This window comes from Apis laboriosa, unplaced genomic scaffold, assembly GCF_014066325.1.
Source record: "Apis laboriosa isolate Shangri-la unplaced genomic scaffold, ASM1406632v1 scaffold71_cov137, whole genome shotgun sequence".
In the NCBI taxonomy this organism is placed as follows: Eukaryota; Metazoa; Arthropoda; class Insecta; order Hymenoptera; family Apidae; genus Apis; species Apis laboriosa.
In genome coordinates this window covers 829,279-856,828 of record NW_025224229.1, presented here as the reverse complement: position 1 = coordinate 856,828, position 27,550 = coordinate 829,279, and the positions used below count along the sequence as shown (strand labels likewise).

General features: G+C 19.6%; 1 protein-coding gene across 4 annotated transcripts; it reads right to left on the bottom strand.

Annotated features, from left to right (window-relative positions):
- Nucleotides 1–540: 540 nt before the first annotated feature.
- Nucleotides 541–25,626, bottom strand: LOC122719214 (fibrillin-1-like). Of its 4 annotated transcripts, none has more exons than XM_043944846.1 (19): nt 25,383–25,626; nt 21,538–21,858; nt 20,182–20,451; nt 19,574–19,721; nt 18,371–18,585; nt 16,132–16,284; nt 14,865–15,017; nt 14,642–14,779; nt 13,318–13,579; nt 12,773–12,984; nt 12,289–12,599; nt 11,151–11,734; nt 10,350–10,444; nt 7,743–8,080; nt 5,770–6,203; nt 4,745–5,072; nt 3,481–3,730; nt 2,490–2,619; nt 541–911 (listed from the first exon to the last, which is right to left on the bottom strand). In XM_043944846.1, the coding sequence occupies exons 1-19, from the start codon at nt 25,462–25,464 to the stop codon at nt 623–625; spliced, it is 4,713 nt and encodes a 1,570-aa protein (XP_043800781.1). In that variant the 5' UTR covers nt 25,465–25,626; the 3' UTR covers nt 541–622. The 4 variants fall into 4 exon arrangements, with proteins under 4 accessions (XP_043800781.1, XP_043800779.1, XP_043800780.1 ...); XM_043944844.1 differs by having other exon boundaries at nt 541–1,028; nt 25,383–25,625; XM_043944845.1 differs by having other exon boundaries at nt 541–1,028; nt 21,538–21,843; nt 25,383–25,624.
- Nucleotides 25,627–27,550: the final 1,924 nt, after the last annotated feature.

Here is a 27,550-nt window from a genome sequence, read left to right as displayed (position 1 = left end):
TTCTACTATATTACATAATTATTTATTATGTAATAATTAATTATTATGTTATTTTTGATTATGAAATATTTGATTTCGCAATATAAAATCATTTAAAAATTAATAATTAAATGTTTTGAATTTAATAATTTAGTAATTAAATAATATTTGTAACAATTTGAAATTAATCAAATACAATATTATTATTATATATATGTATTTTTCGAAAAACTAAAATTAAAAAAATAGATAATCTATTATTGCAAATAAAAAATTAAAGAATATAATACGAATATTAAAAATAAAACAAAATATTATTGACAAAAGATCGATTAAAGATTCTTTTTCAAAATCATGATTACTTATTTATGTTCAAAATATTCTGATTAATATTATTGTGAATAAAGCTATAAAAAAATTGAAATTTTTATCAAAAACTCAATTATTATTATTATTTATTTTATATTTTTTCAACAACTTAATATTTGAAATGTGAATAAACAATAAAAGATTATTTTACAAAATAATTAAAATAAAATATTCGCAAATTCGTTAAAATTATATTAAAAATTTAATATAAAGAACAAATGTTAATTCAAATATTTCTTTAAATATTTCTCCATTCATGTTTCAAAAGAACTTATTAAAATTCATATTGAGAAACAAAAATCAAAATTTTTGCTATTGCACTTCCAGCAAAATGTGCATTATGATAAACCTCCATATTTAAATCGAGCTCGATTTCTTGAGGACCTTGAATACTTTGTGTCATTACTAAAACAGCTTGTGTGGGTTCAGGCTTTCTCAATGCGAAACACGATTCTGTGGCTCGTTGTATTCCAGGTGGCGCACGTGCTTCCAAGAACGCCATACTGAATTGTATTGCAGAGCCTGGCAGGTGATATCCTTTCATTTTAAATAGTTCTTCCGGTCTGTTTGGCATAACCGGTAACATGCTTACAAGAGTGATGAAATTATATGAGTAATGCGATGGTTGTCTAATGCAAGCATGATCATTGATATGACATGGCCATGATCTCACACATCGGCTAAAATTTCAATAATTTATTATAACATAATTAGTTTATGCGATAATTAATTGATTTAATATGTGATTATATTATAGTATCGTTTAAGCAAGATTTTTAAACTCAAATTTATCATTTCAAAGATTTTCTGATGTTTGCTAAAGCCGAAAATCATGATCATCTTTCACGGAAATGAAAACAATTTTTAAAATAAAGAACAAAAAATAGTTCAAGAATTTTCATAATAAAAATGTCATAGTGATTTTCCGCGAAAACATGAAATCAATTAATATAAATTCTTCATGAATCATCAATGTCTAAATAATTTATTAATTTGTAAAATTTGATATTATAAATTTTAATCATTGGTTAATCATTAATTAATTTGATTGTCTAATATTTGCTTTATTTTTTTTAAATTGTTATATTAATAACGTTTAAAGCATTTTAAAATCCATTTCATTTCATGAAAAATAATCATTCAAAATCCAAAAAGTCCTTGAAATTTAGAGCAAAAATTTATTTGAGCGATACTATAACATATTTAAATATACTAGTATTTTTATAAATGTCTTTATAAAGTCTTTATATTATTCTAATTAAATATTTTGACGAATAAGTATATTATTATATTCATAGAATCTTTTGAAAATCAATTTCTAGAAAGCTTTTTATTATTTATTAACACATTTGAGATCAATAACGTATATGTATTATAGAAATTTTTTATTCTATGGAATTGACGAAAACAATTTAAATTTTTTTAGAAATGTAATAATAAGAATTTTTATAAAAAATGAAAGAAAATTCTCGATGTAATCAGCTTTTCTTTTGTTTATGCATTTAATATAACTATTGTTATCAATGTATATAATCATTTTGAATTTTGTTGCATTTTTTGATATTTTACAATTGTTTTTTGTACTTATAAAAAATCAATAACTGCCATTGGAAATTTTTTTCAATTTTTAATCTGATAATTTCTAATCAGTCTCGAATATATATAACGTTCAAAGCATTTTAAAATCCATTTCATTTCATGAAAAATAATCAATATATAATTATATATTGATTATATATTGAATATATAATTATAAATTTTTTAAATAAAGTGGTGTAACAAAGATAGAATAAAAATTTTATTGTATCTTTGTTTCTCTTCAAATGCAAACATAATGCAAACATAAATTGCTAACTTAGTAACTTATATAATAAATAAGCCTCGATCAATATTTTTGTATATTAATTTTTGCTTGTTTTATTAAACTATATCTAAGAATCGATTTTTCAAAAATATTTCAATGAATATATTAATATTTTGTATATATCTTTCATATATATTTTTACTAACTTTATTTTAAGAATATGTTTCTTATTTTATTTTACGAATGCAAATTATTTTAAGTATGATAAGTTATGCAAGTTATTTTCAAGGATAATATTTCTTATTATTTTATTATATTTCCAAAAAGATAGACTTACTTTTTTCTTTCATGATCACGGTGATATCCATTGGGACATTTTATTTTATTGCAACGATAGCTACCTCTGACGTTATGACAAATTTCATCTGCTTCTCTACAGATGTATCCAGCTTGACATTCATCGATGTCTTGAAAAAAGGAATCAATTATTTAAAAGAAAATAATAATTAATAATTACGATACATTCTAATTTTAGAATGCGAATATTTATGTAAATTTATATTTATGTCTATATATATATATATATAAAATAAAAATAAGAAAATGAAATCTAAATATAAATTTATATGATTAAAAAAATATAAATATATTTTTTTGGATTAAATATATGATTAAATATATTATAGTTAATAATAAATATATATAGTTATTATTATATTATATCGTAAATAATATTTTAATATTATAGAGTTAAACTCATATATTATATATGTCTAATGTTGATATATTTTATATACTTTTAATATATATATATTATTTATATATTTAGATATATAAATAACATATATCTCTACAAATTTATAAATATTATATATATATATATATATATATATATATATATATATATATATATATATAAATATTTACTCTAATTTTTATTAGTTGTAAAGGAAGTCAAGGACAAACAATTTAAATTTTAATGATCTCAATTTTTAATGATTGGGTCAAGTACAAAATGTAATTGGTAATTGCGTGATAATGAAGATATATGACGCCTTGATAAATAACTGAGAATATAAATATTCGTTTTATTTGAATATTCAATAGTCAAGAAAAAATTTTTGCATATGATATTTAAAATTTTTTAATTAAATATATCCAATATATCTAGTATTTCTAATATTAAAATTATTTTAGTAATTTGAAAATTTATTTTTTGATTCATATATCTACATTTTTTGTTTATTTATATGTATTTATATATTTATTATTATTATTGTAATTATATCTTTTGCATAATATATATAATTAATAAGTAAAAAATATACCTTCACAAGTACGACCATTATGTCCGAGCTTGTAACCATCTGGACATTTACAAACATAACTGCCTGGTGTATTTTCACAAATCCCTACGCATAAGTTATCTTTAAACTCTGTACATTCATCGATGTCTGTACAAGAACGATTATCTGGATTCAATTTGAATCCAGATTTACAGATACACTTGTAACTCCCCCACGTGTTGAAACACGTATGTTGGCACAAACCAGGTGTTCGTGCACACTCATCGATATCCTAAAATAAAATAAAAAAATAATAAACAAAATAATTTTTTTGTTTTATGTTTAAAAATATTATCCGAGTTAAAATATCTATATTTTTATAGATGTATAAAAATAAGAGTAGTATACTATAAGAATAGTATAATTTAATATGTAAGTTTGTAATAATACTATAATCCAAATGTTTATAAAATTTTATATAAAATTTTTAAAAATGAAGAATTATATGTATATATTATATAAATAAATAAAATTATGGATATTTAAACTCAGTATAGCTTTTTCCAAATAGTTTGGAACAATCAAATAATTTGAGTACTTAGATAACATTTCGTTAAAAATTCAGTACAATAATATTAGATTACTATTTATATATTATTATATGATTATATATTGAAATATGTAGAATATTATAAAAATTGATTTCTTTCGTTAATATATATTTGAATAAATCAGTTTATTAAAAAAATATCTTTTTATTATATCAATATAAACTTTATAAATAGAAACTATTGAGTAATTGAGTTTATAATTATCTATAACAAGAACTTTCTATTTTCAATTAATGCAAATTTAATTAAATTTATATCCGATTTCCAATAATCATTAAATTTTTCCTCATTTGTAATACTTTCAATTAAAATATTTCCAAGATTTTTTTTATTTTTTTATATGTGGAAGATTTGAATAAAAGAACGCTTATAAAAAAAATATCATTTTCAATATCATTTATGAACTTATAGATATATAACTATATAATTTGTATTTTTTCGAATGAAGAAATACAATTAAAAATCATTTTAATATAGATGACGAAATGAAAAATGCATTTAAAATTACATTAAAATTTATTTGATATTGGGAAATCAGACCCAAGTAATTTATTTATTAATTGATTCATGTAATAAATACATTTGTACATCTTTGACTACATTTTTGAATATTTCTTGCTAGGTACTAAAATGTAATAATTAGAAAGATTAAATTTTTCAAATGGAAGAATTAAAAGTAAAAATGTATAACTCACCTGACAACTATTACCAGCGAAACTACTAACATGTTCAAAACCATTTTCGCAATTACATTTGAAAGAACCAACGGTATTCTCGCATCGACTGCTTGATCCGCATATGTTACCATAAAGGCTACATTCATCGATATCGATGCAATCTTTATTCGGTCCAACGACATGTCCAGATGGACATGAACAAACATAACCACCTATTCTATTCTCACAAGTTTGATCGGCGGTACATTCATGAGTACCATTCGCACACTCATCTATATCAATACAATATCTTCCTAATATTGGATCCAAAGTATATCCATTATTGCATAATACTTTAGATACGCATCTGAAATATGAATTGTAAAATTTAAAAATTTTAAATTGGATTAAAAATTTATTTTTTAAATTTAGAATTTTAATTTAGAAATTGATTTTGAATTTTCTATCTAATTATAAAAATATTTAATATTTATTATCTATAAATAATGTTGTAGAGATTAATTGTAATTTACGAGCAAGTCAAACAATGAAATAATTAAAAATCGTTATATAATATATAATACATATACAATATATAATATTGATTATTAAAGTATCAATTTCATTGATATTAACTAAATCAAGATATTAATCTCTTGTTAACATTATAAATATTTTTATATTTAATAATGTATTTTTAAAATAATTTCTTTTTTTAAAAAGATAAATATACAAATATGAATATGTTAAAATATATGATTAAAATTTCAAAATTTTCATCTTAACAATTACTCCTAATTAATTTAAACAATTAATATTCGAGTTAAATTTAAATTAAAAATTAATTTAGTTAATCTAATCGAAATTAGTCCAAATTAATTAACTCGAAAAGATTAATCACTAAAAACCAAACTTTACCATTCTCTGATATTAATTTCAAAAAATCTATATATTTAAAATACATATATATGTATAAATCTATATATATATATAACTTTATATTTACTTAATATATATTATATCTATAAAATTTATAATATTTATATAAATATTAAATAGCATACCTGTAAGATCCAAGAGTATTCAAACATTTCATTGTTCTGCCACAAATATTAGGATTTTTTTCACATTCATCTATATCCGCACATTTGTCTCCAGAAACAGATTCAAATCCACGTTGACAATTAATCTGTTCCTGAGATGATAACGAAGTAGTAGGAGCAATTGATGTTGATTTAGTAGTTGTGATTGTTGTGATATCGAACCGAGATTCTAAAAATGGTACACGTGGATTACGATCGCATCGATAAGAGCCAAGCGTGTTTCTGCAGTGATAACCCTTTCCGCAATCGTGTGTTCCAAGAAGACACTCGTCATCGTCTTCGCAAATCTCAGTGGCGGCATTTAGAGTATATCCTGTGCCACACGATAGATAACGAGTACAAGTGTAGCTACCTATAGTATTATCACATCTCTGTCCTTGCGTACAGCTATCTGTCTATAACAAGATGAAGTACAGTACATTTTAAAAGTGATTTCAAACGAATTTTTCATTTTATGGTGGCAATTGAAAATAATTATTTTCTTTTGTCTTTTGAAGATCAATAAAAAAAAAAATAAAATTTTACTATTCTGTTAAATGTTGAATACTTTTTTTTCTTTTTGAGACAAACAATGATAAATAATGAAACGTGTAATGTAATTATTCAATTTTAATAAAAAAAATTATGGAAGATTAAAATGTTTAATTTGAGAAGAATTCTATAATAAGATATTTAATAAAAATATAACAAATGTTGGTGATTTAATTTTTAAAAAATCTTCGAATTATCAAGTTGTGATATCAATTTTTCATCTTAATGAAATTTTCAAATAAGATAAATTTAATAAACGAAAATTCTAAAATATTAAGTATAATATTAATATTAATTTTATAATTATAAAGAAATAGAAAAAATCATAAGTCATTTGTCAATATTTTGTCGTATTTTATATTATATTTAGAAACCCAATAAGTATTCAAGATCTAATAAATTCAACTAAACTAAGTTTGGATAAAAAATATTATATTAATTAATTTTTATTATAAAGAAATTGATATTTTTTTGACTCAATTCTTTTCTATTTTAATATATATTTTATGTAAACAATATATATATATATTTTAGCATTTAAGCAATATATAATAAAATTATAAATCGTTATACCATATTACATGATGATATTTAACAACAATATGTATATAAAATATATAAGAAAAAAAAATTAATTATCTTCGAATTTTAAAAATAGCAATAATAAAAATTTAACTTATAAATAACTCGAGTTGTTTTAATTTTTGTACAAAATCGTTGTTTTTTCAATCGTTTTTTTGTATGTTAAATATATTTTATTCAAAAAATTTTAATAAGATGAAACCTGCATAATTGAAAATTTTATCTCTTTCTTTAGAATCGAATTAATTCAATTATATCATTTCTAAATATGGCAAATAATTTAATTGAAAAAAAATTTGTATTTCAATTTGTAATGATTTTCATAGTGAATGAAATGAAATCAATTTTATGAAATGAATAAATTTTTAGATAAGTTTTTCAATTATGTATTTAAGAGTTTTTTCCATAAAAATTAGAACCATTGAAAATAGATTTATATTATTTTTTCTTATTTTATCTTATTCAAATTATATCGTGTTTGTCTCAACCAATTTTAACTAGTCAAAATACGAAACTATTATTCAAATCCTATAATTATATCTATTTAAGAAATACTACTACACTCTAAAAAATTCTCGCTCTCAATTGAGTATTATTCTCGAATAATCACTCTCAATACTATATTCTTTTAAATACTTTCGAGAGGAATTGGCGATAGTTTTATTCTCAAATAGATACTTATCTTTAGAGAATATAGTTTTATGTTTTATACGTTACAAAAACTGTAATTTAAAAAAAATTTTACAGATAGAACCTTTTATAAAACTTATTACTGATCATTATTATGCCATTATTGAAAGCATGATCATGGAAGATCATACCTGTGTTTGGCACTCGTTAATATCCACACAGGCTTGAGTCAAATTCTCACGTTGAAAACCAACTTTGCACTCGCACGTATAGCTTCCTACAGTGTTAATGCATTCCTCGTTACTACTGCATGCATCTTCTATTTCGCGACATTCATCGATGTCGATGCAGCGATTGTTAACCAATTTTGTTCCAGGAATACATTTCTTATTCGTTGGTAGTGGTAAGGCTGTCGTGGGTGGCTTCCTGGTTCTTGGTTTTGGAAGTTTCGCGCAGCTATAACCACCCGGCTGATTATAACAGACCTCACCTTCACAAGAGTCCAAACCTTCCGCGCATTCGTCGATATCTATTAAAGATGTAATTTATTTCTAATGAGTAGTATATTCAAAGGAGATTTATAATTTTTAATATTTATACAATAATAATATTTTGAAGCAATTTATGCAAATAGATATTTATTTGGAAAAATAATATCTTAATAATTTATAATTGTGTATCAATTCAAATTCTTGTATATAATAATCTTAAATAAACTATTTCTAAAATGATAAATTAATTTCTAGTAATTTCTAATACTTTGAATTTAATCCAAATAATAATTGATATTTATTTAAAAAATGAGTACTATTTAATTGATTTATTTTGATTCATATGCATAAATTTCTATAATCTTAAATTTCAGATTTCTAATTTAAATTTCTAAAATAAAAAACTTTCTTAAAAATATTATTATATATAATATTATATATAATATAATATATATATATAATATATAATATATAATATTATATATAATATAATATTATATATAAAATATAATTCTTAAAAATAATATCTAATTTTATCTAAATTATTAACAAAAGCAAGAAATTGATCAAAATGAAACGAGGATGTCTTGAGGATTTAAAAGAATAAAAATTTATATATGTATATAGATATTTATAAAAATATAATATAAATATAGCTTTGAACAATTAATTCTAGATATCAAAATATATACAAAAATTGATATATAAAAATATTGAAATTTATATTTTGAATTATGAGTAATATATTTTTGCATTATATATAGCAACATAGATAAAATAAAATAATTATCAATCAGATTGATAATATGATTATATGATTATTATGATCATGATTATCATTTGCCTAGCTAGGACTCTTTATTAAAAAAAAAAAAATTTTAGATACATAAGTAACTCTATTGAAATTTTAATGTAATATAACATTGTATGTTAGATATATTATAATTTAATACTTTTTTACGTAATCTGTATGCATAAAATTATATATTCTTAATTGATAAATCTGATTAGGTAAGCAATTTTACAATATAATCTTACAGATAGATCAAATATTAAATTGTTTAATTTAAAAAATAAGTTGCAATCAATATTTTTTATATAAATTTTTGTGTTCGTTTTAATTTATCTAAAAAAAATTTTCCAAAAATGTTTATATTTTTATATCTTGTAAATGTATACAAGAAAAAGAAAACGAATCAAAATGAATTGAACTAAGTTTTTTTTTTAAGAAAACTTAAGAATCCTAAATCACTCTGACATTTTATTTTTCGTATTATTTAAATATTTTTTTTATATTTCATAATTTGTTTAATACTCTATTTATTTTAGAAATAGATAATTTATTTGAAATTATAGAACATAATCATATAAACTAAAATAAATCATTAAATATATAAGGTAACAAGAAATACATACGATTTTTACTTTTCTAAATAATTACCAAACAATAATTATTTTTATATTAAATAGATCTTGCCGATTAATTTTCTTTTGTTATTAATGAACTTGAAATATATTATTATTTAAAAAAAATTTGCTCAAAATAATATTTTTAACTAACATATTTCAAATTCATTAAAATCAGTGAATAAAAAATTAATCAACAATTATATACTATATTATTATTTTTGGGCTACATGAATAATATATATATTTACTTAAATATATATGTATGTACTTTTAATAATAAAGGTGATTTAATAAGAATAAATTTTGCAATAAAAATACAAGTAGCAATTATCTACATACTTAATAATTAGATAATAATAATAAAAAATAAAAAATCAATAGTAACTATATATCTTATGTTTGTTGTTGAAATTTATTATTAATGTTAACGATAATTATATTTATATCAAAAATACATTATTTTGCAATTATGATGTATTTATTCTAATGAAATTAAATGATATTAAGATATTTGTATTGCAATATGATACAACATTTGCATACATAAAACGGACAATAACAAAATATGCTTATTATCGAAAATAAACTTAAAATAAGTACATACAAACAATGCTTCACATGCAATAAGCGTGCACACATGCAATTTTAAAATATTTATTCAAAAACATTTTTCAAAATTAATATTAAGTTTTATATGCTTGACTTAAAACTTTTTAATTTTATCCTGAAAAAAGTTGTAAATTAATACAAAATTTCATTAACGTAATTTTATCAATTTTTCACTTCTGCAAATTAAAATATAAATATAAATTATTATATTACATTGTATAAAATATTATACTGATATAATTGAATATAATTCTAAAACGTAATTTAATATAAAATATTAAAATATACCTGTGCACTTTTTTAGTCGAAGATGATATCTATAGCCGGAAGGACAAGCAGGTTTTTGACGTTGATGTTGTCTAATCGATGCAGGTCTTTCACATCTAAACATAATAAAACATGAGAAAAATATATTAATTATATTTTTTTTATTATTTTATGTAAAAATTCCAAATTATGTGCAAACAATATTTTTTGCATAAAAATGAAAAAATTATGATATAATAATATATTCAATAAGAATTTCATATATATATATATATATATATATATCTAATAAAAATTTAACAGAATCTTAAACTGTGTTAGAAAATATGTTTAAAATATTTAAATAAAGATAAATTGTTTTATTTAATATTTATATAAATATCTTTTATTTAATTTCATTAAAAATATAAAAATTTTTTTGCAGTGAAATATTTTTTCTACATAAAATTCTATTCTTAAAGATCATTCTTTTTTTACCTTTTGACTTTTGCATTATGTTTATCGTATACAAAAAATTTTATTTATGATTTTTTATTTTTTATTAATGTAATAAATAAAATTATTAAAAATTCATTATTTAAATTAATGATACATTTGATAAAATTATTTGAAAATAATATGTTTTTCAATTAAGATTTCAAAATTTATTTGCAAATATTTTTTTCAAATAAATTTACTTTTTATTTTATTTGAAATAATTATTTATTCTCTTTATTTTTATTTCATATAAAAAATAGCCAATTTTAAATTATTATGTAATATAAAATGCGAAATTTCAATATTTAATATTTATATTTGACAATATTTAATAATAATATATACCTGTAAGTCCCACGTAAGTTGATACATTTTTCAAAAAGTCTAGGATCACATGTATATTGATCAGTAACACATTCATCAATATCCTCGCATCTTCTAGTAGCTAAAGAATATTCATAACCGGTTGGACAAGAAGGTAATCTGGTTAAACATTCAAAAGTGCCATTTCTATTAACACAATATTGATGCAATTCTAATTGACAAGAATGCAAGTTTTCCTCGCACTCATCGATATCCACGCAACTATCATTGAAGAAAGATCGCTTGTAACCGTTGCTACAAGGCGGTATCAATTTGCAAAAAAAGGAACCATTTGTATTAATGCATTTATGAGTATTTTCTGGACAATCGTGTCTGCCTAAAAGACATTCATCGACATCTTGGCAGCCTTTTGTCATTGTATTAAAGTACCAACCAGTAGTGCAAAGTGGTGTACACTCAAAATCACCTGGCATATTATGACACATTTCATGCTCTTGACAAGCTCTAATCGATGCACACTCATCGATATCCACGCATTCTCCACTCTTTACATCTCTGATATATCCTTTTTTACATGGCTCCAAGAATAAATAATGATTGATATTCTAAAAACAAAATTGCACATGTAGTTACTCCCAAAAATATTCAAATATTGGAATAATACTTTGTTGTTATGTTTTATATTCTATTCTTATCTATTTTTTAGAATAAATATGATCTTGTATAAAATAATAAAAGTAAATATATTAAAATATAGTATATAGAGTATCTGATGTTTCTCATATTGATTGTATAAAGTTATATTTTTCAGATTTTCTCTTATAAAAGAATATTATGAGCAAAATAATTAATTAGTATACAATTTTTAAAATCAATAACATAAATTTATAACATGTCCAAGTATTTTTGCAAATTCAAAATATATTATTCTTCAATTTATTTTATAAATTATGTACATATGTTTTGAGAATAATAACTTTAATAGTCAAATTTTTTTATTGAAAAATTATTAAAAAAATTTAAATACAATAAAAAGAAATAAAAAAAAGAAATAAAATTTAGAAATTTAAATATAAATAATATATTTAAATTTTATATGAAAATTTGCATTTCTAATAAAAAAATTATGTAATATATTTATCGTATTCTAGATCAATACCTGCATTATATTATTCTTTTTACTATTTAATTGTTTGCTAATTCTTGGTGAACTTATCGTTGTCGCAAATTCTTTACAGGAATATGAACCGTTCGTATTGACACAATAATGAGTTGATACGTTACAAGAATGTAATCCAAGTGCGCATTCGTTTATATCTCGACAAAACGGTTCGTTTCTGCTCGAGTAATAAGTATCATTATATTGAAAACCAGATGGACATATAGGAGAACATTTATATCCACCATTGAAATTTATACATTTTTCATCAATTTTACAATTTACTAAATCATTATTACATTCATCAATATCTGTCAAAAGAGAAATAATAAATAATCGAATTATTATGAAATAATACTAAATTCAATTACTAATTCAAATACTAATTGAATTCATATAAAAGAAAAAGAAAAATAGTGAGATTAAAATATATAATTTATAAAAAGATAAATTAAGTATTTATAAAATTTTAATGATTTTGTACCAATGCAATTTAAAGTATGTTGATCAAAAATGAATCCTTCATTACAAATCATTGTTTGATTAAGGACTGGAGAAATAGAAATTTGTGACTTATATCCAGTAATGTTATATCGTTGTATATATGATTTGTGTCCATTACGTTCATATAAATAATTATGATGGTCTTTATCCTTTCCATTTAAATTGGTAACTTCATGATTTAATGGTTCACATCTAATTAAATGAAATATAATGAAAATGTATTGATCATTGATATTATTAATCCTTAGGATCCCAAATAAATCAATTTCCTCACAATTAAATATTTCACAATAATTTTTTTTTTTATAAATTTTTTTTTTCTTTTAAATTTAATTTTCTTTTAAATTATTTTAATATTGAAAAGTATTAAAATTCTTATCGATAATACAATTTTAAGTTTAAAATATTAAAATATGAAATTTTAGAAAAATTCATGAAAATTTTCTCAATTTAGTATTTTATATAAATTTCTGGAATCTTAAGAATAAATTAAAAATATTAAAAACAATCTTTTAGAGAACATACCTATAACTACCTATGTCATTTACACATTGTTCGTTTATTTCACACGAATGCAGTTGTTCTTTACACTCATCCACATCGATACATGCATTATTAGAATCATTCATGGGTTTATATCCCGCAGAACAAATTGATAGTTCCGTTTGTTCATCAATTGGAACAATAGAACGATTTAAAGATAAGCATTCGTAACCGCCTAGTACATTTTTACAAGTGGTATTCGGATCAAGACAAGGATTATTGGACCCAAGGCATTCATCCATGTCTACAAATATAATATACATGTGTAATATATGTATACACATGAATATTTATTTAATTTTAATTCTTTCGATTAGATTTTTTTCTATTTTGCTTTTTATCTCTCTCTTTCTCTCTCTTAGAAATATAATATATAATATTATACATTTTAAAACTTGTATATTAATTTTAAAACTGGAATGTTTATATCTTAATAATTTTTTTAAATATATGTATATTATATATTATTTTATTTTTATTGTGTATATATATGAATTCTAAATTTATATTATACGTACATAATGTACTAACGATAAATTTTTAGTCTTTTTCTCATATATTTTTGTAAATAAAATCAAACAAGCTATATTTCCAATTATATTTAAAAATGAGAATAAAAAAATATAATGATATATTTAATAAATATTTATTAAAATTATTTTCAATAAGATGGAAAAAAATATAATATATAATTCGAAAATTTCTTTAATAAAAAAATACTTAATTTATACTAAAAATTAAAAGATGAAATTTCTATTGTTGTAATTTTACAATCATATATATTTGTTTAAATAAATAAATGCTATTATCCATCAGGATATTATTTATAATTATAATTTATTAATAAAGTTAATAATTAATTATATTAATATACTGTCAAGAAAATTATAAAAGTACCAAAATTCCATAGAAAATCAAAAATACGATTTAAATGAAGAATGGAAAGAATTAAAGATATATTGATTCAAAAAGAAAATTTAATAAAACTATTTAAATATAGAAATAATGAAAAAATTATAAAAAAAATAATAAAAAAAAATTATTACTCACATGCAAATAAAATACATGCTGGTTCAATAAGATTCAGGTATTAACATTTGAACTAAATTATTTCCAACCATTTTATTAATTCGTTAAGATATGAAAAAATTTGTTCACATGCATATATCTATAAAAAGAGTTGATATATCGAAGAAAAAATTTATTGTTAATATAATAAATAGTTATATATTTTCATGTTAAATAGATAAAGCATTCAATTAAATTAAAATTTAATTAAATTAATTTAATATCAGAGAGTAATTACCTATACAGATACCCAAATTAATACTATAGATAAAGCCTTTGTCACATTTTATATCACACTCATAAGCACCTTCGGTATTACGACATTTCTCCGTATCTTCTAGACAACTATGAATTTTTTCTACACATTCATCGACATCTAGAAAAAAGAAATCAAAGTTTAAATTAATATTTCTTTTTTCATTATAGAGAAATTCTAAATTTGTATTTTAAATAACAAATACCTTCACATTGCTGTGAAAAGTTATTGAACTTAAATCCAGCAGGACATGATTTTATTCCTTTTATCTCTAAACAACTAAAACTACCTTGTGTGTTAACGCAAACATTTTTGATTCCAGGACATGGTTTAGATAATATTAAACACTCATCAATATCTAAAAATATTATAGAAAATTTTATTCTATTATTTTATATTTATATATATTAATTTATATCTTTTAATATAAAATATTTTCTTTTTTAATAATATCATATAATACATAAATTATTATCATAACATAAAAATAATAATTTTTATTATATATTGTAATTTAAAATAATGAAAATAATTAATTTAATTATATTTAATTATAATTATATTTAATTTAATTATTTGATTTATTTATAATCTTATTAATTTAATATCTTAAATTAAATTTATAATTAATCAATATTTAGATTTATAAATATTTATACATACTATAATAAAATGATATATCATTAAATATTTTAAGTATTATATAAGTATTATATATTAAATATTTTACTATTATATAAGTATAATTTCACTTATTATAAATTTAACTTAAAATTTGCATTATCACAATCCTCTTTTTTTCTCCTTCAAAAAAATATAAGATATTTATGATTTATTTATATAAAAAAGAAAAAAAATCAATGTTTCCCATTGCATTAATTATTTTATAAATATTATATATACATATTATATATAATATTATATATTATATATTATATATATTATAAATATTATATATATGTATTATAAGTAAATTTTTAAAAAAATATTTTTATGATTCTTTGAAATAGAATATTTTTTATTATTAATTTTTTGATAACAAATGAAAAAAATTCATTATATACATAAAATATTTTCAAATTTAAAAATAATAATATATTGATGTCAATAAAAGATATTAACAGTAACAGTCGAAAATTAAAATTAATAATATTATAAAGAAAAAAAATTCTTATATTTTTTACACATTTCGTTTTGCCTAAAAATACTAATTATTAATATTTCTGTACTAATTATTAATACATGAGTTTATTAAATCCATATAAAATATATTATCTTATTATATTTATCTTATTATAACAGATTCAAAATTATAACATACAAATAATTTTAATAGTTTCTTTAAAGAAAAAGAATCAAATAAATTAAATATATACTAAAAATTTTTTTTCAATGAAAATAGAAATTATAAAATAAATTATTGGAAATATATTAAAAAAAAGCAATGATTATTAAATTATATATACTCATACCTGAGCAAAGGCCAGTGATAGATTCCCATTGGTATCCAGGAGGACAATCTTCATAAGGATCAATTTTGAGATTTTTTGATGTGCATATATAAGATCCTATAGTGTTCTCACAATAACCAGGACATATTCTTCTTTCTATACACTCGTTCACGTCTAAGCGATAGAACACATGATGGCAACAAAAGTAACCATGGACATAAGCAAAAAATGCAATGCAAAATCACAGAAAAACATATTTGAAAATAAAGCTCATATCATTAAGCAAACATAAAATAAGCTTGAAAACGAACTTGAAATTTATGAAGGCAATGAAAATTTTACGATAATAAAATGTATTAAAAATGAAAAAAACATTAAAATAAGCAATTCAAATAAGAATCATTCAAATTATTATTAATTCAATGAGTCAAAAATCGATTAATTCAAATTAATATCATGCCAAACAAAGAATCTCGATATTGACATTTGATCATTCTTAAGGAATTTCAAATAATCAATATATATATATATATATATAATTTATATATATAATTTAATTTCTTATTTAATTTTCTTTTCTAAATTTGTATATTACAATCATATTCAATTATATACAATTTGAACAAATCATAAAAGAATACTAATTGATATCATGTAAAATATCATGATTTTTTTTTATTAAGTTTTCTATTATCTCTGAAAAAAATATAATCCTATTTACATTATCCAAAGTAAATTTGAACAATTTTTTGTTACATGATTGCAAATGTCAGAAAAATAATTTCATTACAAGAAACAATTTATATGTAATCACAGTTTTATTAATTATTTAGAAAATGTTAATTCATATATATTTTAATTATATAAAAATTATATATAGTATATATAATGTATATACAAAATATTAATATATATGATAGAATAATTTTGGACGATTGATTCTAAAGATTAAAATAAATTTAAAAATTATACAAAAATATCGGTTAAGGCTTATTTACTAAAATAAATTATAAATAATTAAAATTTGCATTAAATTGTTAACAAATTTTAAGTGTTTATAATTTAATAAATAGACTTAACATCTTTATATACAAACTTTTGTATTTATTTGGCCACAAAATTAATCTTCCAAAGATATTCCATTAATATATTAACATTCTATATACATATATATTTAAATTAATATATTCACAGACTATTCATCTTTTTCATGAATTTAATTGAAAAAAATATTATTTGTTCTAATATAATTATTATATGTAAAATATTTGGATATGTAAGATTGTTCAGAATTTTTCAATATCTATAATTTTATCAATAAACGATATTTTAACAATTCTAAGCTTATTAACTAGAAAAGATCTTAAACAAAAAATTAAATAATTAATAAAATATAAAGAATTGTTGAAGAAAATGTTTCTTTACATATGTATAATATAATAGTGAAATAAATTATAGTATATATTTAAAGATTTATATGATTATTTAAAAATTATTTATTTAAAATTTTATAATTTTCATATTATAATTTTCATATTTCAGACATAGAAATTCTTAATAAACACAAATATATTCATTTTATATAACTCATTTTATATAATTTATTTTGTTTTATATTTAAAATATATTTTTAAACTAATAATAAGCTAATAATTGTTAAAAAAAATTCATTGATCTATTAATAAACTCCAATTTGTTATGAAATTTTTCAAAGTTTTATTATCAGAAAACAGCAGGATCTATTATAAAAATTTATTAGACTGACTTTTACAAAAAAAACTTTAGTAGATCTTGCTAAAGATATATTTATGTCAAAAATATTTTTTTTATGTATATTAATTATAGATTGCAATCTGATAACAAAAATACATTTACAGTATTTATAGTTTGTTGTCTGATTTGAACAACAAAACAAATGATAAAAAAGATAAATAAAATTCTAATACTAAATTATCCTCTCTGTTGCGAATCTGCAATCTAACTTCAATTTACTATCAATTTACTATTAAGGCAATTTCAAAAAATTATTTATTTTTATTTATTAAAAATTGTTTTATTTTATTTTCTTCTTTGAAAATATTAATTTTTTCATTAATTTTTATTAGTATATTGATTAATTTTAAAAGTTATAAACTCTCTTTTTTATTATTCTTTTGTATATAAATTAATTCATAAAAATATTTTATTGGTAATACGTTTGACGAAATGAATTTTTATTGATAATTAAATTTGATATTTTTAATATTTTTTTCTTACTTACCATCGCAAACTTGATTAGTAGCATTATAACGATAACCAGCTGGACAAAGAAGTGAAAAGTCATTGTCCTCCAGAATAGTAGTAGTTTTAGTTTCCGATGGTTTCGATAAACAAGAATGTTTATCATCTGCTAATATGTAACCAGGATTACAACTGCATGTAACTGCAACTCCATTATCCGTACAACGTTGTTCACATGGATTACTAGATTTACATCTGTATCAATTAAAATTATATAATTAAATATTTCTTTATTAAGATATAATGATAATATTTATGATAAAAAAATAGTCATCTCAAATTAATGTGATTTATTTTTCTATGAAGAGAAAATCAATAATGCAAAAATGAAGAAAAATTTAACTTTGCACAAATATAATTTTAATGATATTAATAGTGGAATTTGTTTTGAAACTTTTGTTTTGATAAAAATCAATTCATAAAATACTAAAAATATAATAAAAAAAACTAATAAATTCTTATACTATAAATTTAATTAATAAATTTAATAAATTTAATACTATAAATTTATATTATTTATTAAATTAGAATATGTAACAATTTTAAAATATTTATAGAAAATAAGTTGTTAAGTTTTAAAAAAATTAAAGAATATAATATGTAAATATAAAATGTATTCAAAAAATTCAAAAATTTTTATTAAATAAATTATTTATTTTAAAACATAATAAAATTTACAATGAATCTCTTTCAAAATTCTAAAAATTCTTTCTATAAGTACACATTATTGAAAGAATTATTTTTTACTTGTAAATACATTTTTAAGTCGATTTCGGTTTAATTTATTTTTTTTTATTGCAATTTGATGATTATTTAATTTTTTTGTATCTTATTTATGTTTCTTTTAAAGAAATTTTTTAGATATGAGAAAAGAAAGAAATCAGTTAGTTATTAATCTGACAAATACAGAATAGTTGCGATACTTTAAGAATAGAAAATAATTAACAACATTATCACTAACATTATCAAAATGCTATTTTAAGAAAAAGCTAAAATATTTAATATGCAAGTTGAAAATAACACTTCGATTTTTCATATTTGAAAAAGAATTCAAATATGAAAAAATTCATCATACATTTCGTTAAATCTTGAAATAAACAATTTATGACAAAAATTTCTAAATTTTTTGAATAAAAAATTTAGAAAAATTTCTAAATTTTTTTATTTTATAAAACTTCTATACCTATCAGTTGGTAGATCTTGTCTACAAGTCTTTCCATCTTCTAATAGAATAAAACCTTCGCGACATTTACAATAATAAGATCCTGGTGTAGGAACACAAATGTCAGAACATAATAATCCCTTCATAAGTTGGCAGATGTCATCTAAGGCTATAAATTAATATTTTTAAATTATTTAAGTAGATATGTTAATATGCCGATAATTAATAATTTTTAATTTTAACATTAATTATAATATTGAGAATAATTTATTTAAAATTTAAGAATTTCTATATTTTACGAAAAAAATATTTTTTTATTTGATTTAACTTGTATTATAGATATTTGTTTAAAACTGTTTAAATCAGCTTTATTTTAAATATATAACAACATAATTATATCATAGGAATCGAAAAATGAGATAATTTTTTAATAATTTTTACAAATTATAATAAATTACAAATAAACAATTATAAATAAATTACAATTTAAAATTAAATCATAATTGAAAATATTAAAATATTAAAATTTAATATTTTTAAAGTTAATTTTTTATTTTTCTAAAATATTTAACAGTATTAATGTAATTTTTAAAATTTTATCTTAATAGAAATTTAATATTGTTACTTACGAGGTGTAGGTATCGATGGAGAAAAGGATGTTGATGAGGCTAATGTAGTTTGAGTAGACAATGAAGAAGAAGAAGAATGTGATGATATTGAAGTTGATTCGCTATTAGTAATCTCGCTGGAAGATGTTGCATTCGTAAGATTTGTAGTAAAAATTGTTGTCGTACTTGGTGATGCTTCATAACAACATTCCAAAAATGCAGGATCCCATGGATTGCCAAAGGTAAATTTTTTAAAAGCACATCCTTGTCCCATAGATCCAGTTAAAATCCCTTTTTAATAAAATTTAAAAGTTACTAAAATAATTAATTACGTAACAATATATCGCAGATTCAAAAGAACAATTGCAAGTAAGTCTATTTTCAAAAGATGAAAACTAATTTTATTTGATTAAATTTAATTAAATATATAATTAAATGTAAACAAAGCAATTACTTATTAATTACTTTTAAATTACATTATTCAAAAATAGATATTACTTATTATTAATTTATTAATAACAATTACTTATTATTAATAATAGTATAATTAAAATGTTATTAACTTGCTTTAAAACAAATATAATATTAATACTATAATTATAATTAATAATTGTAAAAATTTTCAATTTTGTAGTTATATTATTATTTTTCTAAATCAGCATTGTGTTTTCTTATTATAAAAATAAACAATAATTAATAAGAATTAAATTATTAAAGAAAAGAATTATTTTGTTAAAAAAATAAAAAACTATTTAAACAAAAAAGAAGGATGAAATATCAAAAAAGATATTGTCATCTTTATTTTCATTTGTTAAAATATAAAAGAGTTATTTGAACTATTAAAATTAATTTGCAATTATATATATCTTTAACATGTGAAAAAATAACTATTAATACCAATCTAATTAATCCAACTATTAATGCCAAAATAATAAATCTTAATACCAATAAAATTTATAGATTTAGGATATTTATACGAAATATCAAAATTGAATATTCAAAAATCTATGGAATAAAAAAACATAAAATATCCAAAGTTGCTTATTATTATATTTATGGAATAAAATAAATTTCTATTTAAGCACCATTTTTTTTATTCATGTTCATAAAAATTTAATTTTGCATTAAAATCTGCCTAATAATCTGAATAGATAAATGATTAAAAAACTAAAAATTTTATAAACATCTCATTTTATATTTAAAAAACATTTTTATATTTAATATTTAATAACTATATATTTGACCAGATTTTTTTCTTCAATTTTATCTTTTTCTTTTGTATGTATGACTTGAACTGAATAAGGAAAAAAATACTATATAGAATTATATAGAAATGTAGAAAACGAAATAGAAAAATTATACAAATATGCAAATTACCTAATTTACACGCTTCGCAACAGTCACGATAATAATCACCCGGTCCCAAATGTTTACTTTTACTGCCGGAAACACACGCTAAACCAACATGTGCGTCCAATTTCCCTTTCTTGCATTGTTGTTCGTGATACGCTCTCACGCAACAGATGTCCACAGCCTCTAAGCAAAGTCCTTGTTCGACTGTCGGCACTCCAGATACTGGACCTGTGAATTTTTCACACCTGAGCCCTTCCAAAGCCCATGAAGTACCAAGTCCACAGCATTTTTCAAATTGCTCTTCCATTCTGGCTTCACTGAACAAAATTCCTATTAAAATAGAAACTATAGAATGTTATTATTAGGACAAAAATGATCGTTATAAATAAATTCAATTTTTGCTATTTTATTTCATTATAATATCTATTATTTTATTATAATATCTAATTATCGCTGATAATTAAACGATAATTAAATTGACGATAAAAGAAATTAAGGTTAATTTTTTTTTAAATAAGAATTGTAATTTCAATAAGAATTGAAAATCATACTTTATAGGAGAACTTTTATATTCATATGTCTCTAATATTTATTTAACATTCGTTATTCTTTTTTAACAATAAAAATGCTTTAATGCTTATTTTTTCAAAAATCTAATATTTTAATATCAAATATTTACTCTGCATGATTTTTCATAATTTATCAATAAAAATTAAATTTCTGTTTAAAATTTTATTTATTTGAGCCTCATTCGAGTATTATTCTTTTATTTTTTGTTAATTTTTTTTGTTTTATTAATTTTTATTGAAAAAATTGATTCTAATTCGATATTTATTCATTCTTTAAGATTCTTTAAGGTGACGAATATATAAATGTTAATATATAGAAATTTCATTATATTTTTTAATAAATGAAATGAATACAATTCATTCAGAAAAATTGATATCGATTAAAAAAATGGCATCAATGAATTTGCTATGAGTGATCATTAAAAAAAAAAAAAATAAATAATGAAAAGGAATGGTAAAAGTTATTAATTCTCTTAATTTGATACTTAAATTATTTCTAATTCATAAAAAAAATTATCAAATTGATGAAATAATGTCAAATTGATCACTTTGATCATATCAAGAAGATTCATTAAAAACTTAATTTTTATCATTTATTTTATCAAATAACTTAATTTTTATCATTTTTTTATTATTTCTTCTTTTTACAATATTTTTTTAATTATTAATTTTATATATTTCTTAGAATTATTTCATCATTTCATGTCTATATTTTCGATTATTATAAAATTGATGATTGATAATAATTTTATACGCCAGACAATAATTTCCAATTTCAAAAAAAGCCTTCATTTTCATTACTTTCATAAAATATCTCTATTTCATTCCAAAATTTATAATTATAATAAATAACTTTCTAAAATAATAAAATTCTAATTTTGTTAATTTAATTTTTTAAAATCCAATTTTTTTTTAAATTTCAATTTTATACATTTATCATATAGAATAAAACTTGCATCAAATTTAAATTATTTTTCAGTTTTTTGTGAATTGTTTTTCTTTTATTTTTTTCAATTTATTAATTCAATTGATCACAAATAATTCTTAGAACTATGAAATGAAATAGAAACAGAAAAAATAGTTAAATTTGATAATAAATTTAAACATCATGGAGTTATCTCTTATTTGCATATCATTTTCATGAACTTTATATATACAATTTAAGTCTAATGTAAGATTTTACCTGTCGCTGCAATAAGTGCAGCGATAAGAAGAAAAATCATAGATAAATGTTTCTTAACAATCTTTATTATTTCGTTTTCGCTCAAAACTTATTTCATATAATGAATTTTCATCATATTCTATTTTTATATCTTTTTTTATAATCTTTATTAAATTATTATCAAATTCTTTTATATAATGTAAATATATTTATATTTTATTTAAAATTTTTCATTCTCTAAAATTGATCATCTATATATTTCATTCATACAATAAATTTAATTTTGAATTAAATATTTTTAAAATTTTAAAAATAAGTTTTAAATAATTAAATAGAATAATAATAGTAAAATGAATGTAACGTAAATAGATATGATACTTAAAAGTTCATAATATTTAATTTCGTTTTATTTTTAAATGATATAAATCATGAATTAAATCTTTTCACTATAATAAAATAAAAACGAATAATTATAATATATAAATTAAAATTATTTGTTATGCGTTTTTTTTTTTCGTTATTCTTTCGTTGTTCTTATTATAATATAAGTAACTTTTATTATTCTTAGTATTCTTAGTAACTTTTTATTATTCTAACTTTTATTATTTAATTATAATTTTTATGTTAGTTTAGGTATAGAAATATCAAAATAATTTTCATAATTTTTTTAAAATTTTAATTAATTTTTTTTAAAAAAATTTCTGAACATTTTGAGATAGTTTTAATTTATATTCATCAATATATTATAATCATCAAAATTTTTGAATATCACATTAATATTATTATAAGATAATTATTATATTATTTTGTTATATATTACATTTGTTTAATAATTAGAATATATTATGAATATTAATATTTCTACTGTAAAATATAAATAAAATAATTTACATATTCATTTATTCCTTAATTTATCAATTTAATTAATAATATTCATATATTAATGTAAAGTTGAATTTCTTATCTTTTATAAGAAAGATTATATAATGTTTGTTTAAAATGAATACAAATGTTTATATATTATGTACTCTATAGAAGATAATACTGTTATAGAATTCAATTAGAGATCTCCATAAATCAAAGATTACATAGAACAATTGATAATTGTTTGATAAGAATGAAGTTATGTAGTTTGTACGTACATATATTTCATGGTTTCATTACAAAACTACCCTTTTTAATTAAATACATTTTAATCATATCAAATTAATTTAAATTCGATTTAAGAAAAGAATTTATTTTTCTTAAATCATTGTAGTTTTATCTAAAAACTTATCTTAAAACTAAAATTTTTTTAAAATTATTTATATAGGTAAAATCATTTACAATGAAAAATTCGCGAAATAATAATAAAAAGTTAGATACATATTGAAATACTATAAAGTTATAAAATAATATAAAAATAAATAAAATTATTTTAATGCTTGTTATAAAAATAATGCATTAATTTAATTATTATATTATAAGATATAATTTATTTAATGTAAACAGATATAATTAATAATCAAATAAATAAAATGTATTTACTAGGAATTATTTTTCATTTATTATTTTTTTTCTTTATTTATTCCTTACTTTTATTACAGATAGAATATTTATAATTTTCTGATATATTATAAAATAATATAATTTATATGTTATAATAAATTATAATATATTATAATAAATAATATAATTTTAAAGAACTTTACATATATATTGTCTTTATAAAAGTGATAAATTCAAATATGTAATTACATTATTGTTAAAAGCATACTTTTTTTTTATTTGTCTAATAAATTAGAAATAGTACGGCAAACTAACTTTATTCATTCTCAAATCCGGAACTCCACATTTCTCCTATACTACTTAACTTCCGTATCATTTTTCAAACATTAATTTAGTAATTAATGCTATTTTGAATGATACTATATAAACAATATCTAAACGTCTTAAAACTGTACCGAATGTTATTTTACACGTATTATCTTCAATTACCAATTCTAAGAAATTAAGCTCTCAATGCGTATTTACAATTTATATTCTTATAAACATTCTGAGAAACAATTTAAGCAATAAAATTTACTTATTCATTTTTCATTAATTAGCAATAACTAAAAATATAAGAAATTTGATGGAATTTTTAATACGAATAATACCTTGTTTTCGAAGAAAGAATTTCTCCAATTGAATGGTTAGAAGTAAGAAGAAAATCATACGTAGATCCGTGAATCGAGTCATCTTCTTTCTTGAATTTTTTGTGAAATTAGTCGTATCACAATCTTTTCTTTTGAAATTTTATCTTTTTATTGTTGCCAGTTTGATTGAAATAAAAACAAAAAATCGTTTCTCTTTTATCGGATACGTTCTGACCAAACGCTCAGCATGTATTAAAGCATTCAGTTTGCCGGTACCACGGTTTTCTTCTCTGCACCTTTCTATGTGCATCTCATTTCTCGGATTGTCCTTCTCTATCCTTATGGCTTATTTCCCCCATATACCTCTCTCGTTGGTATGCGCGCGCATAGATACTAGAGCAATTTCATCATCAGTGATGGCACTGATCTTAAACTTAAACTTGCTTGGAAGTTCACCCCAATATCTGACTTTTTTCACATATTTCATCTATTTTTTCATCATTTTATTATCTAAGTTGTTTTATTCATAGCGAATAATTCAATATTACAATCAAAAAATATATGTTTAAAATTTATTATTTAAAAAAAATTTGGATTATTTAAGTTTTATGTATTAAAACATATAATATAATATGTATTAAAATATATAAAAAAATATTTAATGAATAAATATTAATGGAAAAGAAATGAATTCAAAAGCAATAAAAACAACCTCTACATAAGTTTTAATTCATGCATAGTTGCATGATTTAATATACTTTATATTTAATATATTTAGATTTAATATACTTTAGATTGTTATTGTATGTCTTTTATAGATTGTCAACTTAACCCAAGCACAGTCAAATAGCAGAATTATAATGCTATAACGATTATAATATATTTTTTCTTTCTTTATCGCTTATTAAATACATGATTTCATATGTATTTAATAATCATATAAAATATGAAATATTTTAATCAAGAATTTTGATCAAAAATAAATAATATAATTTATTTAAAATCATTAAATAACATACAATATTATTACTTCTGATATTTAATTATGAATAATTAAAAAATTAAAAAATAATTGTACCTAAAAAACTAAAATTTATATTAAATTTGCAATATTTTACTAAAATTTAATTAAGAAATTCAATTTTAAATTTTTATTAAATACAATGTATATAAATATTATTTTAATCTCATCATTACTGCATAATGTGTCTCTTTTTTTTTGAAAGAAAATCCCTCTCCTTGAATTTCGAGAGCCTGTTGATCATAGTACTGGTGACTTCTTCCGCGGCATGTGTTCTTGACTCGATGTCAGCATAAAAGATCCTTTTTTTGCCGGTATTCTGTGGACAGTAGACGCTTTGTTGATCTTGTGAATTTCCGTACTACCCTTATGCAGACAATCAGAATGCTTCCAAATATTTCATGTATTTATATCTTATATCAATTTCAAAATCAAAATCTAATAAACAATTATTTTTAGAAAATTATATTATTTTTAATTAAAATTGAAATTGTTTTTAAAATCTTTTAATAAATTTAATATTTATTAATAAATAAATATAAGATATTAGTAATTAAAAAAAAACTATTGGATTATACATAAGAATTATTTCTTCTTAATTTTATCATTTTAAAGTTTAATAATATATTTTAATTTTTATATTTTAAAGTCATATAAATAATATAATATAATAATATGTATATAATATGTTAATATAATTTTTAAAATATCTCAAAAATATTAATAAATTTAAATTAAATTACAAACACAAAAACATTAAATTAAAACACAAAAATCAATAGATATTAAATTTTCCTAAATAATAAATTTTTATCAACATACTGTAGAATAAATTAATAATGATAATTTAAAAAAATAATTATACAAACATTTTGTACAACAAAAATATTAAAAAATATTTAAAATAATTTTTTTATGAAAACAATAATAAATACAATAGTAATTAATATTAATATATTACTATATGTATAAGAAAATAAAAAATATCGAAACAAAAGAAATTAGCATAATTTTTTCTCGATAAATATCGGTTGATCTCGGTAGCAGAGGAAAAAAAAAAATGCAGCAGGAGTAATAGTCAGTAGGCCGGGAACCGTCACCGAGTTAGTGAGGTTGTGATGACCGTGACACGTGCAACTCCATGGCGATCATGTAACACCAGGTCACA